General features: G+C 37.6%; 1 protein-coding gene across 1 annotated transcript in view; it reads left to right on the forward strand.

The window, feature by feature from the left end:
- Window positions 1–13,631, forward strand: part of ATM (ATM serine/threonine kinase) — a 140,216-nt gene extending 126,585 nt beyond the window's left edge. Inside the window, exons 59-63 of the mRNA XM_030836236.3 lie at window positions 307–393; window positions 5,141–5,255; window positions 6,015–6,078; window positions 10,443–10,579; window positions 10,686–13,631. Of these exons, the coding sequence (XP_030692096.1) occupies window positions 307–393; window positions 5,141–5,255; window positions 6,015–6,078; window positions 10,443–10,579; window positions 10,686–10,869 (587 nt within the window). The 3' untranslated portion in view covers window positions 10,870–13,631. The remainder of the gene's footprint in view (window positions 1–306; window positions 394–5,140; window positions 5,256–6,014; window positions 6,079–10,442; window positions 10,580–10,685) is intronic.
- The last annotated feature ends 3,532 nt before the right edge of the window (window positions 13,632–17,163 follow it).

A 17,163-nucleotide genomic window follows, 5' to 3' on the forward strand; every position in this document is an offset into this window, starting at 1 on the left:
AATGGGTCTCAATTTTAACCACACTCAATTTTGAAGTATTAATATTTTAATATATGTGCTTAGTAGTAAATGGAAAACTTTTTTAGCAAATCATCTAGGATTTGTAAAATGCAGTATAAATGAAAATGGCTGGCAAGATTTGACTTAAACTGAAAATGGCCAGTTATGTACATAATTTCCTTCAAGTAGGCAAAAAAGCCTAAGCTACTTAAAAATTATATAGAGTCAGTGGTATTAGTTGAAATTATGGCTAATTGTGTTATAGAAATAGATGATATCAGTAATTTCAGATTGTTTTTTTTCTAGTTGGTTACATACTTGGACTTGGTGATAGACATGTACAGAATATCTTGATAAATGAGCAGTCAGCAGAACTTGTACATATAGATTTAGGTAAGTAACAAAAGATATGTTTCTTTGTTCAGTAAATATTTGGTCATCAAGAAATGTTGTTTGCCTGCCAGGATATTGCAAGTATGAGAGAGAGATCAAAACAATAAATATTGTTTAAAAAAAAGCATAAACACAGTGATGCTGGAGGGAGTAGCTAATTCTGCCTTGGATAATGAGTGACATTTAAGCCAGATCTCAAAGAAAGAAAGGATAATCTAGAGAGAGGATAGAGCAGATATGAAGGGAAGAATAATGAAGTTGTAGCATGTTTTAGGAATGGTGAGACATTAAATGTGGCTGGAGTGAAGTTTGCATGTAGTTGAGTAGCTTGAGGTATAGATTGGTACTAGATTATAAAAAGCCAGGCCAAGAAGTTTCAACTTTAATCTGTTAAACAATGGGAAGTAAATGAAGATACATTTAATCAGGACATAATCTTATTTGATTATTGGAAAGATAATTTGGGGAACAGTATCTGTGCAGTAGGAAAACAAATTAGGATATGTTATAATAGTTTAGACGAGATAATGAAAGAAATGATTTGAACTAAAGTTGTATGAAACAGGAGTTGGATTTGGGGGACATTTTTGTAGTAATTTTGCACCAGTGATATTAGATGTGGAAATAGTGGGAGAGGGAACTCCAAGATAACTGAAGTTTCTAGCTAAGGAAAACAGCAGGTTTTGTAGAGAATAAGAAACTGATGAGTTTAGTTTTGTATGTTGTTTTGAGGTGTTATTGGGATTTCCAGGGGAAGTAGACAGTTTAATATATAGGAAAGCAAAGATGTTGAACATAGTAAGAGATGTAGAACTTTTCAGCAAATAGATTTTAGTTGAAGTCATTGGACTAGAGGAGGTTCTAATCTTGTACATCATCCTTGATGACGAGAACTAAGGATGGAATTGTAAGGAATCTCAGCATTAAAAAGGCTGAGTCTTGGGAATTGCCTGGTGGTCCAGTGGTTAGGACTCGGCACTTTCATTGCTGAGGGCCCAGGTTCAATCCCTGGTTGGGGAACTAAGTTCCCACAAGCTGCACAGCGAGGCCAAAAAAAAGGCTGAGTCAGAAAAGAAAAAAAAAAATGAGGAATAACCAACAAGTCATAGAAAGTAGAGGTAGGGATATCTTGGAAGACAAGAGAGGATAAATTTTCATGGAGGAAGAAGTGCTGTGCTCAGTAGTATCTGATACAGAAAGGTCAAATAAGATGAATGCTGAAAATAGACCTTTGAATTTAACAATTAATCTTAGTAAACTTTGGATAGAATGGAGGAAGTAAGATTGTGAAAAGGCAAGGATTAAATGGAAGTTAAGGATGTGTAGGCTAAGAATCTGGAACTGTTCTTCAAGAAATTTAGAAGTAAGGGAAGAATGAAGAGAAATTTGCTGCAGAGATGGGAGACACACATTTGGTCCCCTGCCTCCACTTCTTTTGGTTTTGAGTGTTTTTTGTTCTTGTTCATTTGCTTTCTTAAGATGGGAGATACTTATAGGAGAGAGACAAAGATAATTGAAATAGCAAGGGAAATCATGAAGTATGTGAAGGTGTAGCGTTGGCTTTACACTGGAAGCGTGTTAGCTTTTCCTCCAAGAGAAGAAAGGATGAGTGCTAATAGGAAAATCTTCAGCTAGAGGGGAAAGAATTTGAGGGAAATTATATTTGCTATTCTGTTTTCTCTGAGAACTGGAAAGCATGTTTATTTGCTAATAATTGGAGGGATGGTAATTGGCCTTAAAAGAACAATAAAATTTTAAAAGTGGGTACCATGGAAATGAGACCAACGGCTGGCTAGAAAGGCATAAATAAAAAAGACATGCCAAGAATTTTAAGGGGCATTTTAGGGTGATAATCCCAAATTTGTAGTGTCATCATATGGTTTCTTCCAAGCACCCTCAGCATCCCTGGAATTTAAGTTCTAGTTTGAAGTGGTAAGTGTGGAGGAACAAGGGGCCAAGAAGATTTGAGTTACTAGTGAGAGTAATCAACTTTGCAGGCTATACCCTGAGCTGAGTAGGGAAGGAAGAGAGACTAAAAGACTAGAAATCTCAGTGAGTTTGAAGATTATTTAACACGAATAAAGGGGTAGAAGGAGAAGAGGTTTTAAGTAAAATGTAGAATTTAAGATTTCTTAGAAAGTACAGTTTTAGGAGATTATAAGTTCTATAGTATAAGTTTTTGCTAAGTGGTTTGCTAAGAGAGAGTAAATTGAATTTCATTAGAACAGAGAAGATCAAGAATATTATATGGTTTTCCCCAGAATGAATTCCAGAGTTAGGACAGAGAGGAAGATTGTGAGCTAGGTCCACACCAACATTCAATGAATTTGATAGGAAATCTTAGATGTTGGGTTATAATAAATATGAGGATGAGTGGAGTTGTTAGAGCCAGAATGTGGGAACTCAGTAGAGGAGTGAAATTTTGCATGAGAACAAAAGGGCAGTGCAATGGAAGCTGCAAAGTAGAGATAGGAGTATGCCAACCGATGTCCAGGCCATGCTAAACACATCTATAAATGAGAAAGGTAAATTGGTATAACCAGTTTGGAATACTGTTTGGCATTATCTGCTAAAGCTGGGAATTGTGACCCAGCAATTCCACTGCAGTAAAAATGCACGCATGTGTATAAGAATGTTCATAGTAGTACTATTCATAATAGCCCCAAATTAGAAACAGCCCCAACCCCCATCACAAATAGAATGGATGAACAGTCTACAGCCATACCACCCTGAACGCACCTGATCTTGTTAGATCTTGGAAGCTAAGCAGTGTCAGGCCTGGTGAGTACTTGGATGGGAGAATGGATGAATGAATTTTATTGTATTCATAAAATGAAGTACTATATAACAATGAGATTGAATGAACTATAGCCACACTCAACATGGAAGACTCACAAATACAATCTTAAGTGAAAGAATCTAGATACAGTAGAATATATACTGTATAATTCCATTTATGTAAAATATAAAACTGATAAAATTAATCTATAGTGTTGGAAGTCAGGATAGTGGTAAGCCTTTGAAGAGGTGTTTCGTGATTCATAGAGAGATGAGGCGGGGCTTCTGGAATGCTGGTTACATGGGTTTGTTCATTTTAAAAATCTCAATTAGCCACACACTTGAATGACTTTGATGATTTGTACACTTTTCTGTGTATCTCTTTGATTATCTGTTGCTGCATAAGAAACCACCCCAAATTTAGTAGCTTAAAACCATTATTACTATATCTTATAGTCTATGCGCTGACTGGTCTCAGCTGGAAAATTCTCACTTATGATCTTTCACACAGCTGTAGTCAGCACCTGGGGCTGAATTTACCTTAGGATTCAACTGGGCCAGTGTCCAAGATGGCTTCTTACACATTTGATGCTTCATTGCTCCTCCATGTGGCCTCTCTGTCTAGCAGAGTAACCTGAACTTCTTACAAAGCATCTCAGAGCTCCGAGAGGAAGGAAGTAGAAGTTAAGGGTTAGCTTGCAACTGGCACAGTGTCACTTCTGCTATATTCTCTTAGAGTAGTGTCATACGACCAATCCAGATTCTTCCCTCTCTTTCTGGGACTCCAATAACAACATTAGACTATCTCACTGTATCACTTATGCCAAACCTTGTTTTTCCTTCAGCTCACCCATGGTGTCAGTGGAAACCATGTGGGGAGCCTGGACTTCCCGTGTCACCAATCTGTAGCAAGGAGCCCCCTTTCCTCTTGGATGTCAGAGGAGGCCAAGTGGGGAACCTGGTCTTCTACCACGACTTAGCAGTAAATAAGGTGGTTACTCCCAAAGCCAGCAAAAATAGAAGTGTAGATAAGATCCAGAGTCTCATAATGTAATATTTAAAAAGGTCAAAATTTCAATTGAAAATCATTTGTCAGGAAAATTGCAGTTTGAATGAAAAACAATAGACGTCAGCACTGAGGTGACAAAGATGTTAGAATTATCTGACAAAGATTTTAAAGCAGCCATCATAAAAATACTTCAAGAAGCAATTACAAACATGTTTGAAACAAGTGAAAAGGTGCTAAGTCTCAGTACAGAAATAGGAGATATAAAAGAGAACCAGGTGAAAATTTTATTTTCCATTTTTTGGATGATTCTCTAGAGAACTATGTTGAGTGAAAAAAGCTAATCCTCAAAGGTTACATACTGTTTGACTCCATTGATATACTTGAAATTACAAAATTATAAAAATGGAAAACAGATTAGTTATTACTGGAAGAGCAGGGCGTACGGGTAGGCCTTGGGAGTAAGTAGGTGTGGCTAATATAGCATGAGGGATCCTTGTGTTGATGGAAATATTCTATATCTTGATTGTATCAGTGTCAACATCCTGGTTATGATACTGTACTGTAGTTTTGCAAGATGTTGCCATTGGGGAAAAGTGGATAAAAGATATATATATAGATATAGATATAGATACACACACATATATATATATATATCTTCTGCATTTTAAATTCTACCCTTCACTACCTCATATTTAAAAGTCACCCTTTAACATAGAATTCTCTAATTACATCAATAAATAATTTTTTTAACTTGATTTTTTAAAATTGGAGGTGGATCTCCTCGAGAATGCTGGAGATGAAGAAGGCAGGCAGAGCAGAAACAGAATAAATGACTGTGTGTTTTAGTACTGATTGAATATTGGTGACAAATTATTTAGTGCCTCTGCAAAGTTCACATACCAGTTGAGGAAAGTAAATTAGCTATGGGACCTCCTAACCTCACTGTATTTTTTACTTCAGGAGTTGCTTTTGAACAGGGTAAAATCCTTCCTACTCCTGAAACAGTTCCCTTTAGACTCACCAGAGATATTGTGGATGGGATGGGCATTACTGGTGTAGAAGGTGTCTTCAGAAGGTAAGTCAAATAGGGTAAGGTAAGGCAGATGATTTTTGGTGTTGAAATTATTTGGATTATTGATTTCTATAGATTATAGAGTTCACCCTTACTAGAATTATTATACATTCCAGTGCTTTACCAGTACTAAGGAAAAGACCTTGGGTAAAAGCAGTAATTATTTCCCCTTCCTTCAGACCACCTGGGACCTCACCCAATATGACACACATACTGTCCTCCCTTAACTGCCTCTGGAAGCAGCCCGCCTTTAATTTTCACACCTTTGTCCTCGCTAACTCTTTGTTTACTGATCAGAACTTCTCTTGTGTGCTCATTCTTGGGTATATAAATTATCTTAAAGGAGCTTATGATCTGGTACCAATTTCTGCTAAAAGAACTTGGCAGTTCCCTGTAGTTTTCCCAGCATAGGCCTACATACTCAACTTTCTTTCTTTTTTAAGTCTACATACTCATCTTTTAACAGGGCAGATTCTAGTCAAAGTAAACTGTAATTACCATAATAATCAACTGAAAGAAATGTTTCATAGTAGTATTGTGTTATTCTTATAAATGCTAAGTTCATATTCACAAATATATTTGTATTCATTTTAGAAACATCTACTGAAAACCCACTCTGCCAAGTACTATGCTCTTTGAGATATTAATTTGGGAATTATTAACAAGAATAGTCTCAGCATACTAAACATGAGTATATAGGAGGTAAAGATATGTTGAAAATGTTGGTGTATAATAAGATTCATATTTATAATGTGTTTGTAGATGCTGTGAGAAAACCATGGAGGTTATGAGAAACTCTCAGGAAACCCTGTTAACCATTGTAGAGGTAAAGTATATTATAAGGAAATCTTTATTTCTCTGCCCGATAGACTGTGTATCTTGTTAGGAAGGCACTGATTGGAAGATCAGTGCTTTGTTTTAATGAGGTGGGATGATGCTGGGCAGCAGGAGAGTAAATAGTGGCTTAGAAACTTGAGGCCTTCAGCCCCCTCAAGTTTCTTGGAATGTTACAGCACTATAAGTAACTATAACTATAACTATATAACTATAACTATATAACTATAACTATATAACTATAACTATATAACTATAACTATAGTTATAGTTATATAGTTATATAACTATAACTATAACTATATAACTATAACTATAACTATAAGTCTTTAATACATACATCAGCATTTTGACATCTTAGGTACCTTGTATGGTATTATTTTCAGAATGGTTTCCTTTGGAGTTTGAAGAAAAATCAATAAGTTGTATCTCCTTTTCCCATGCCCAGGTTCAGAACCATGTAGTGAGACAGATGGAGATCAAAGTGTCAGCATTGTTACTGTAGGAACATGACTGAGCAGTGAGGGCCAAACTGGCTTGCTGCTGGTGCCACCTCAGTGCCTCTTTGCTGTCTTAACCTGGGAACAGCCCACTGAGTGGGGTTTGGGCCTACAGGGCATAAACACTCCATCAAGATCACTGCCTCATGTTGATCAGGGCAGAAAGGGAAGGAAGTCCAGCAAATTTCCAGTGCTTATGACGTTAATTCTACCCAAGTGAGAATTGGGTACCCAAGGCAGTCATTCTCTATCCTAGTAAAGGGTATGTGGGGCAAGAGATCAGGAGAGTGTCCTCCACAGGGAAGCTTGGAAGTAGAGTTGAAGCATGCCTCCCTTACATTCTTTCAGCTTTTTGTTCCTTTAACTGGTGGTGCTGGACCTGGCTGCACTTTACTATCACCTGTATTTTTTTTTTTTTTTTGCGGTACGCAGGCCTCTCACTGCCATGGCCCCTCCCATTGCGGAGCACAGGCTCCGGACACGCAGGCTTAGCAGCCATGGCTCACGGGCCCAGCCGCTCCGCGGCATGTGGGATCCTCCCGGACCAGGGCATGAACCCGTGTCCCCTGCATCAGCAGGCGAACTCTCAGCCACTGCGCCACCAGGGAAGCCCGACCTGTATTGCTTTTAAACAACATTGATGTTGACCAAATTTGAACTAAACTTCTAGGGATGAGGCAAGAACATTTGTATTTTTTAAAAGCTTCATTGGCATTAACCATTAAGCCTGTGATCAACAAGGTGGAACTATATCCCAAGGAGGGTGAAATTTATAGTCTATTAGGGTGGTCCTGTGTCTACTACCTTTATGAACCAAAGTCCTCTTTATGGCCCCTTTGGACTGCTGGTGGCGATATGGATTTTTGGTACAAAGAGAGTTAAAATGGGTCCCAATAGTGTGTTGATAAAGTTAACTCTTTATCAACTTGCTGTTCCCAAGGCTGGAAAAGCTTTCCCTTTTCCCCATATACATATTGTCATTTGTTTGCCATTGGTGCTGCAGCAAGAATAAATGATAACATGGATGCCTCAGTAATGCAGAAATCAAGGTCTAAAATCAAATTATCTTGCTTTTTTTGCATTTAAGACCAAAAAATCCAGACTTTTCAAATTAATTTAACATCCAAAGAAGTTTAATGTATTCCCCAGTATTTTACTCTGTTCAGTCTCAGTCAAAAGGATTTTTGTGTCTGGGTAGATGTGGGGGTTCCTTCAGTACCGATGTCCTGAGTTAACACTTGCTAGAAGAGGGTAGTTCGTTCAAGGCTTCAGAAGTTTTATTAGTTGAATGCCAAATTGCTCGTGAGCCTCATTCTTTAAAGAGTGGTAGGAGATAAAGTTAGAGAGGTCATAGTGGGCAGATTATTTAGGGGTTTCTAACTTAGTGTGAGGATTTTAGACTTTACTGAGTAAGATGGAAACTGTTGGGGAGTTTCAGGCCACTGCATCTCCACCTGCAATAATGGTGTCACTTATAAGCTTTTATAAGCTTTGTGTGTTTTACACTGATTTGCTTAATCTTCCCTCTGTAAATCTGTCTGAATTTCCTGAAATAATTTAGTGTGGTTGTCCCAACCTTCCCAGCTGACCTCACTGTGGACTTTGTGCCTTCAGCTTTAGCAGGGTACTTCTCAGGAGTTTTGTTGGATCCCAATCCTCTGGAATGTCATTTCAGTCTCCTTTTTTGTAGTCATTACGTTTGCTCTGTTAGATTTCATTGAGCCACAGTCACTGTTTCTGATATAATAACAATTAAAACTTCTCGCTTCCTAACCCTCTTTAAGAACACTGTGACTTGGCTGCATTTCCCTTTCCTTCTCAGTACATTTGTCTCTACTGGCCTTCAAGATCTCATTTTCTTTTTCATAGTAGACCATCCTGTCTTCTAAGATTTTATCCATTCTACTAAGGTAATCTCTCCTTTTAACTCAATGGTTCTTAGCCAAGTGCAGTTTTGCTCTCTAAAGGACAGTTGGCAATGTCTGGAGACATTTTTGATTGTCATAATTGGGGCTGGGGGAGATGTGAAGGTACTATTCACATCTAGTGGGTAGAGGCAAGAGATGCCACAAAACATCCTATACACACAGCCCTCACACCAAAGAAATACCCAGCTAAAAAATGTCAGTAGTGCCAAGATTGAGAAACCCTGCTTTAACTTAATCTATATTCCTTTCTTGTTTTTTGTTCAACCAGTCTTGTTCTGATAATAAACCTAAAGTATATTTTTTTAATTACTCCAGTTCCTCCTTGATTCCAGAATTTGCAAATATGATTCCTAACACAAGCCCTTGGGTTTGAAATAATTCAATTGTGTTGTTTCTCTGTTTCAACCAAAGAAGACCATATAGTCTGTTTATAATAGAGGCCCCTATTTCTTTTCATTAGTTGGTTAATAAAATATATGTCCCTTTGGGGAGTGAAACTGGTTTGGATCCCTGAAGTCTAAACCCATGTCAGTGCCCAATTTGAAGTCCCATAGAAACCCTTAAATTTATGGACAAACCACATATATTCAGAGTCAGTCCCTCTGTACTTTTTAATAGTCCTGGAGGATGCTCAGAACAGCATAAACAGATGACCAGTTTTTGGTACTGCTGATCTAGTATTTGTCCTGGGATTAAACGTGTAATGCTAAGGGCATTTTATAGTATCAGACTGCAGACCTACCTAGAAACACAAAAAAGGCAGCAGCAAGAAAGTATTCCAACTTTGTAATGCTGGAATATCCTGCAAAATCAGGCATTCCTGGAGTTGAGTCTTCATTTATTATTAAGACTTGTATGGTAAGCATTTGCTGAGGCCTATTTAAAAAAAATTATGTGCTTATAAACACCAGGGGCAGTTAGCTGTTCTGTATTGCCGAGGTCAAAAATCCCTGTGACCGGGCTTCCCTGGTGGCGCAGTGGTTGGGAGTCCGCCTGCCGATGCAGGGGACACGGGTTTGTGCCCCGGTCCGGGAGGGTCCCGCGTGCCGCGGAGCGGCTGGGCCCGTGGGTCAGGGCCGCTGAGCCTGCACGTCCGGAGCCTGTGCTCCGTAGCGGGAGGGGCCACGGCAGTGAGAGGCCCGCGTACCGCAAAAAAAAAAAAAAAAAAAAGATCCCTGTGACCTCACTTACTAAAATTAAGACTTAGAATCACTTGCTCTGGCCATGCCAGTTATTTTAGTATTCAGATTCTACTCCATATGTAGATTTCAAGATGCCAACCATAGCACTAGACCTTGGGTTTTGAGGAGTTTTCAATAAATTATACCTTTTTTTCTCCACCCAAATTTGGAACTAATTGAGTGGAAAAGAAAGAGCCTTAAGAAGCCATAGAGATCAAAATGTCAGGTTTATTACTGACACAACTGTTGGAGAATATGGCTTAGGAGTAAGGTCCAAATAGGCTTGCTACTGCTGTCCAGCTCCCACAATCTAATATATCCCTTGGTACAGCTCACCTGAGGGAGAGTTGGGGCCTGCAGAGAGTTGGGGCCTGCAGAGAGTTGGGGCTTTGGCAAATGTTCTTACCGAAGAACTGATCAAGAGGAGAGGGAGAAGGAAAGAGTAACTAGTGCTTGTCTGCTTTTAATTGATTAGTTTCACCCAATCAGGAAACATGGGTCAAAGGATGTCACAGCCTCCAAAATGGAGAAAGAATGAATGCAGATGGGAGAAAAATCCGAGAACATCATGTTAGTATAGTTTCCTCCACAAGGAAACATGAAGCACGTGTGATAAGTTTGCCCCTCCATCCCAGTCAACTACCATGTGACTGGCCTGTATTATTTTTATAATACTGGTTCTATTGTTTCTAAATACATCATCAAAATACACATTGTTCTTCTAATACATATGTCCTCTCTATCTAGGTCCTCCTGTATGATCCTCTCTTTGACTGGACAATGAATCCTTTGAAAGCTCTGTATTTACAGCAGAGGCCAGAGGATGAAAGTGAGCTCCACTCCACTCCAAATGCAGATGACCAGGAATGCAAACGAAATCTCAGGTGAGCAGTTTTTGGGGAAGGATCTGTTGTCAATTGTTCAGATTCTCCTATTCCCAAGGCCCTTTAAACTGTTCCACCTCATTAACCTTTGTGTTTTTTTCATTAGTGATATTGACCACAGTTTCAACAAAGTAGCTGAACGTGTCTTGATGAGACTGCAAGAGAAACTAAAAGGAGTGGAGGAAGGAACCGTGCTCAGTGTTGGTGGACAGGTGAATTTGCTCATACAACAGGCCATGGACCCCAAAAATCTCAGCCGACTTTTCCCAGGCTGGAAAGCTTGGGTGTGATATTAAACATGTGATTGCCTTTGAATTCAGCCTTTAGAAATTGTATTTTGGCCTTCATTTTTAACCCACCCACATACTTCAAATAGGTATTAATATTGAACTAAGTAAACTAATGTGTTTTTTAAAAAACGTTTAATGCTTGCTTCATTTACCTAAAGATGCTTTGATAGTCTCAAGGAACAGTTTTCTCACACTTTAGAAATAGTCAGTCAGTCATGCTCTACTTCTAAGGTAAATGTTTATTTTTTCTTCTCAAGTGCATACTTGTATCATTTTCAGTAGAATCACTGACTTTTGCTTTAGTTGAAAATGCAAGCAGCATGAGTATAGCAGCAGCGCTGGCAGATTTTTCTTTAGTAGGAGTTAGAACAAATAAATATACTGCTAGTTTTGATATAGCTTTAATTAAAACTTGTTTCCCGGATATTATATATGAATGATAAAATATTAATATATAAAAGGAAGAAAATAACTTTAAAATTGTAACCATCTGTATACCATGGTAAATATGTTTGGATTTTCAGTAGTGAGATCACTCAATGTTACTCAGTAATGAAGGTGTTATGATATGGAGAACAAATTTCACAGACACAGTATGGTTACTATTTTTTAGAAATGTATATTAGACCTTCTCATTCTGTTCTCTTTATCTTTTAAGCCCTCTGTGTTTCCAGTACTTTACCTTTCTATGATGCCTTCATATCTGTCTTCTAGTTCATGAATTCTCTTGTCTCTATGTAATCTCCTTTTTAAACTATTCATTGGGTTTCTCCTTTCAAAAATTGTTTTCCATTTCTAGGTATGTATCATTCTTAAGATTTGCCTATTATTTGCTTCATGATGTCTAGTTGGGGTTTTTTTTTTTAACTTTAAGTTTCTGTTGTTTGTATATGTAGGTTTTTGTAATTGGTGGGCTGTTTATCCATGTATTTTGTGACTTTAGAAGGTGAGCTTATTTTCAGTAGGACCTTCTCATGGGAATCTTGAATGACCTGGGCTAAGAATAATTCCTTCCAGAAAAGTTTTATGTCTGGTTATGTCATAGTTCCAGGGCTATCACTGACAGAGGACCACTCTTTCTTTAATTTCTTGGCTTCAGGGTTTCCTGACCTGAAGAGTACTATAAATTTACTGAGAGAAGACTCCCAGGCCAAGACAGACATTCTTCCACATTATCTCCCTGTGCTAGTCAGCAGAATGTTTTACCGATGACCCCCCTTTCACTGAGAGTGTAAGCCTGAATGTGTCCCAACCTTATGGACATGAGGGGAGGTGCATTTAATTACTACCCACTGCCTTTTTAAAGTCCTCTTACAAATGTTATAGCTGAAATTCATAGGTTAATGAGATTGGCAAGTTTGCCAGGATAGCTAGAATATCAGCTCACACATCTACCTCTCTGGTTTTTAGTTTCCTTCTGAAACTGAAAATTTTTGGCCATAAGGATTTCCCCTTTCTTACAACTTCTGCTATGTGTTTAAAAAATATTTCTTATACCTTACCTAGCATTTCTGTGTGTATTGTTGGAAGGAAAGGGTTTAGGTATCAAGTTTGATATATAGCTAGAAATGGAACTCTTCTGTCCCCATAGTGTCATTAGATAAACAAATAAAGCTATTGACTTGTCTATTGGTGAATATAATCCTTCCTCCATCCTTAGGAAACTGTTCATCTCAGCTGCAGAGATTAAGAAATGGGTGATTGAACCTTGATGAATGAATAGGATGAATGAATAGGAAAACTATTTTTATTACCAAAGTGAATCAAGGGAATGTAGCAAACTTAGAATGTCTTTATTTAAGAAAGCCTTGAAATCTTCATGGGTGGAATAAGAAATTATCAGCTAGATGATAGTATAGGTAAGTGAATTTGTAGCTAATTCTTGCTAGTTGATGTATGTTATTCAAAGAGCTTTGAATAACATCATTAATCTACTCTTCAGCATTGAATGGTGTGCTGTAAAGCTCCTGTCCTATTCAGATTCTAAAGATTATGACAAGATGGAACAATGTCTGGAAATGAATAAGATAGAAATCTGGGAACAAATGAGGAATGTTTAGGTTTTTAAAATATTTATGATAAAATATTTGTTGTATGCTGAGTACCTGACATACATTATATGCAGTGTCTTTTGCAAGATTAGTGATGTTATTCCAGTTTACAGGTGGGGAAAGTGAAATTTGGAAAAATAAAATAACTTGTCCAAGGGCAAAATATAATATGTTGAAGGTACAAGTTTAATATGGACAATCTCTAACTTGGAAATCTTTCAAGTGAAAAGAATCTAGGCTTTACCAGTCAGTTGCTCATAAGGTCAGTGGAAACCAAGGAGAGAAGCTACTAGAAAAGCAGATAAATTACAGACTGTTTGAACAGTTGTGTTCAGATTAAGGGAGATACTATTCATTCCACTATTCTCTGTGCTGATCATACCACCTAATTAGTAGGTAAATAAATCCATGGCCATGATAATATATACTTAAAATATATGCACTTAGAAATGCTAAAAATTTAAATATGGCCTAAAGCAAATAAAAGCAAAGAGGAAAACCTTTGATCTTCTTAAAGATTAAAGTAGGCTAGTGTTTAAATACATAGAAAGCTAGTGTACTGGCTTGAAATATGGAGATATGTGCCGCTTCAAATATTTTGGTTGTACCTTAATGAAATTATATATTTCATGTAGATTTTTTTTAGTACTATTGAATGTATTTCTTTATTACACTGTTACCTGTTTTAAAATAAATCTTAAAGAAAATGTATGCTAAGACTCATTCATTTTATTTAAATATTTGAGTGTTCTGTGCGCCAAGCATGGTGCTGGGTATACAGCAATTTACAATGCAGTGTGAACTGAGAAGCCTGCTACACAGGACCAGACCAGTATGGTTCATCTCACTCTAAATAATCTAGTAGTTTTTCTTGATTACCCTGTGACAAAAAGCCAAATGAATGTTCTTTTTTGGGGGTGCCTAGAGAGTGATCTGGTCGACATTTCTAGAGTCTAAAAAATATATACTGGAAATGACAAAGATCCTAATATTCTAAATTTGAAGTTTGCATTCCACATATTTTTGTTTTTTAAAAAATCAGTAACTTCAGTCTTTAGAGTTTCAGGCTTTTTGGTCCAGTTTCTGAAAAAGTGAATTTTGCATAAATACAGTACAAAGTTTTCACAGAGATTAGGTTCAGAATTTGGTGTGTAAGGTGAAAATCTAATGAAAATTATTCCCTGAAAAATCCCTTACTTTGCCCATAATGTACAACATGCATAATTTTTTTAATGTACAACAATATGTAAAAATATATACTTTTACACTAATATACAATGTATGATTCTAAAGCAGTGGTTCTCAGGGGGTAATTTTGCTTCCCCACTCATTTGGCAATGTCTGAAGACGTTGTGAGAGCATGAAACATGGACATATAGTGTTGAAGTTTAAGATCAGTACACATTTCCAAACCAGGAGAGAAATGGTCATGATTTGACTTGTAGATCTTGCCTTGCTATAAGTGTGTGTTCATAGCTGGTCTACTGTTAACATGATTTGCTATTTTTTTTAATTTTGGTAAAATACACATAACATAAAATTTACCATCTTGACCATTTTTAAGTGTACAGTTCAGTAGTGATATAAGTACATTCACACTGTAGTACAGCCAATCTCCAGCACTGTTTTCACCTTGCAAAGCTGAAGTTCTGTACCCATTCCACAACTCTCCATTCTCCCCTCCACCCAGCCCTTGGCAACCACTATTCTATTTTCTCTCTCTCTGAATTTGACTGCTGTAGCTTCCTACTATAAGCATTTGTCTTTTTGTGACTGGCTTATTTCACTAACGTAATGTCCTTAATAAGGTTCATCCCGGTTGCTGTATATCAGAATTTCCTTCTTTTTAAAGATGGAATAATATTCCATGGTATGTATAGACCACATTTTTGTTTATCCATTTATCTGTTTGTAAACACTTGGGTTGCTTTCCCCTTTTAGCTATTATGAATAATGCTGCTGTTGAGCATGGGTGAACAGATATGTCTTCAGGAATCTGTTTTTAATTCTTTTGGGTATGTACCCAGAAGTGGAATCACTGGATCATACGGTAATTCTATTTTGATTTTTTTTTTTTTTTTTTTTTTTGCAGTATGCGGGCCTCTCACTGTTGTGGCCTCTCCCATTGTGGAGCACAGGCTCCGGACGCGCAGGCTCAGCGGCCATGGCTCACAGGCCTAGCCGCTCCACGGCATGTGGGATCTTCCCAGACCAGGGCACGAACCCATGTCCCCTGCATCGGCAGGTGGACTCTCAACCACTGCGCCACCAGGGAAGCCCCTATTTTGAATTTTTTGACGGAAACACCATGCTGTTTTCCATAGTGGCTACAGTGTTTTACATTCCCACAAACAGTGCAAAAGGGTTCTGATTTTTCCACATCCTCACTGACACCTGTTATTTTCTGTTTTGTTTTTTAATAGTAGCCATCTTAATGCATGTGGAAGGGTCATTCCTGCAAGAAAAAACATTGTATACTTTATACAAATCCAATGAGTGGTATTGCAAGAAATAACGAATTTTACGGGGGAAATATGTCCTTCAGTTAACAATTTTGAAAACCTTGTTCCGCCTTACTTAATGTTAGGTTATTTGAAAACCACCCCCAAATGTTCCCTAGTATTTAAATATTCACTATAGACTTATAATTCTTTGTAAATACTTAGTATTTCTTATTGCTTAAGCAATTTTTAAAAAATATCCCTGACTGTAAAGAGTTGGAAGAATTTTAAGAGAGAAAATGGTAATCACTCAGCTGGTTGCAGATTTGGTGGGGTTTTTTTTACTTTATTTTTTTGCGGTACGTGGGCCTCTCACTGTTGTGGCCTCTCCCGTTGCGGAGCACAGGCTCCAGATGTCCAGGCTCACGGGCCCAGCCACTCCGCAGCATGTGGGATCTTCCCAGACTGGGGCATGAACCCATGTCCCCTGTATCGGCAGGCGGACTCTCAACCACTGAGCCACCAGGGAAGCCCTACTTTATTTTTTTAATTGAAATATAGTTGATATATAATATTATGTTGGTTTCAGGTATACTCCATGGTGATTTGACATTTGCATACATTATGAAATCACCTTGATAAGTCTAGTAGCTATCTGTCCTTGTACAAAGTTATTACACTGTTATTGACCATATTCCTTGTGCTGTATATTATATTCCCCAGGCTTATTTATTTTATAACTGGAGGTTTGTACCACTTGCTCCCCTTCACCCATTTTGCCCCCTGCACCTTCTCCCCTCTGACAACAACCTCTGTTTGTTCTCTGCATCTGTGTCTGCTTTCATTTTGTTTTGCTTGTCTTGTTTTTTAGAATCCACATGTAAGTGAGATCATACGATATTTGTCTTTCTGTATCTGAATTATTTCACTTAACTATACTTACTTTGCCCTCTAGGTTCATCTATGTCACTGCAAGTGGTAATATTTCATCCTTTTTTTTTAAAGGCTGAGTAATATTCGATTGTATATATATACCACATCGTTTTTATCCATTCATCTATTGACACTTAGGTTGCTTTCATATCTTGGCTATTGTAAATAATGCTGCTATGAACATTGGGGTGCATATATCTTTTTAAATTAGTGTTTTTGTTTTTGTTTTTTTTGAGGAGGTAAATACCCAGAAGTGAAATTGCTGGGTCATCTGTCAGTTCTATTTTTAATTTTTTGAGAACCCTCCCTATTTTTCATAGTGGCTGCACCAATTTAAAACAGTGCACCAGGGTTCCCTTTTCCTCACGTCCTCATCAACACTTGTTATTTGTTGTCTTTTTAACAATGGCCATTCTGACAGGTGTAAGGTGATATCTTGTTGTGTTTTTGATATGCATTTCCTTGATGATTGGTGATGTTGAGTATCTTTTCATGTGTCTGTTGGCCATCTGTATGTCTTCTTTGGAAAAAATATCTATTCAGGACCTCTACATTTTAATTGGGTTGTTTGGGTTTTTTGACGTTTAGTTGCATATATTTTGGATCTATCCTTTGCAAATGTCTTCTATTCAGTAGACTGCCTTTTCATTTTGTTGATACCTTTCTTCACTGTGCAAAAGCTAGTTTAATGTAATCCCATTAGTTTATTGTTGCTTTGGTTTCCCTTGCCTGAGGAGACAGATCCAAAAAAATAATGCTAACATCAGTGTCAAAGACCATACTGCCTTTGTTTCCTTCTTGGAGTTTTATGACTTCAGTTCTTAATCCAGTTTGAATTTACTTTTGTATATGGTATAGAAAAGTAGTCC

Source organism: Globicephala melas, chromosome 8 (assembly GCF_963455315.2).
Source record: "Globicephala melas chromosome 8, mGloMel1.2, whole genome shotgun sequence".
In the NCBI taxonomy this organism is placed as follows: Eukaryota; Metazoa; Chordata; class Mammalia; order Artiodactyla; family Delphinidae; genus Globicephala; species Globicephala melas.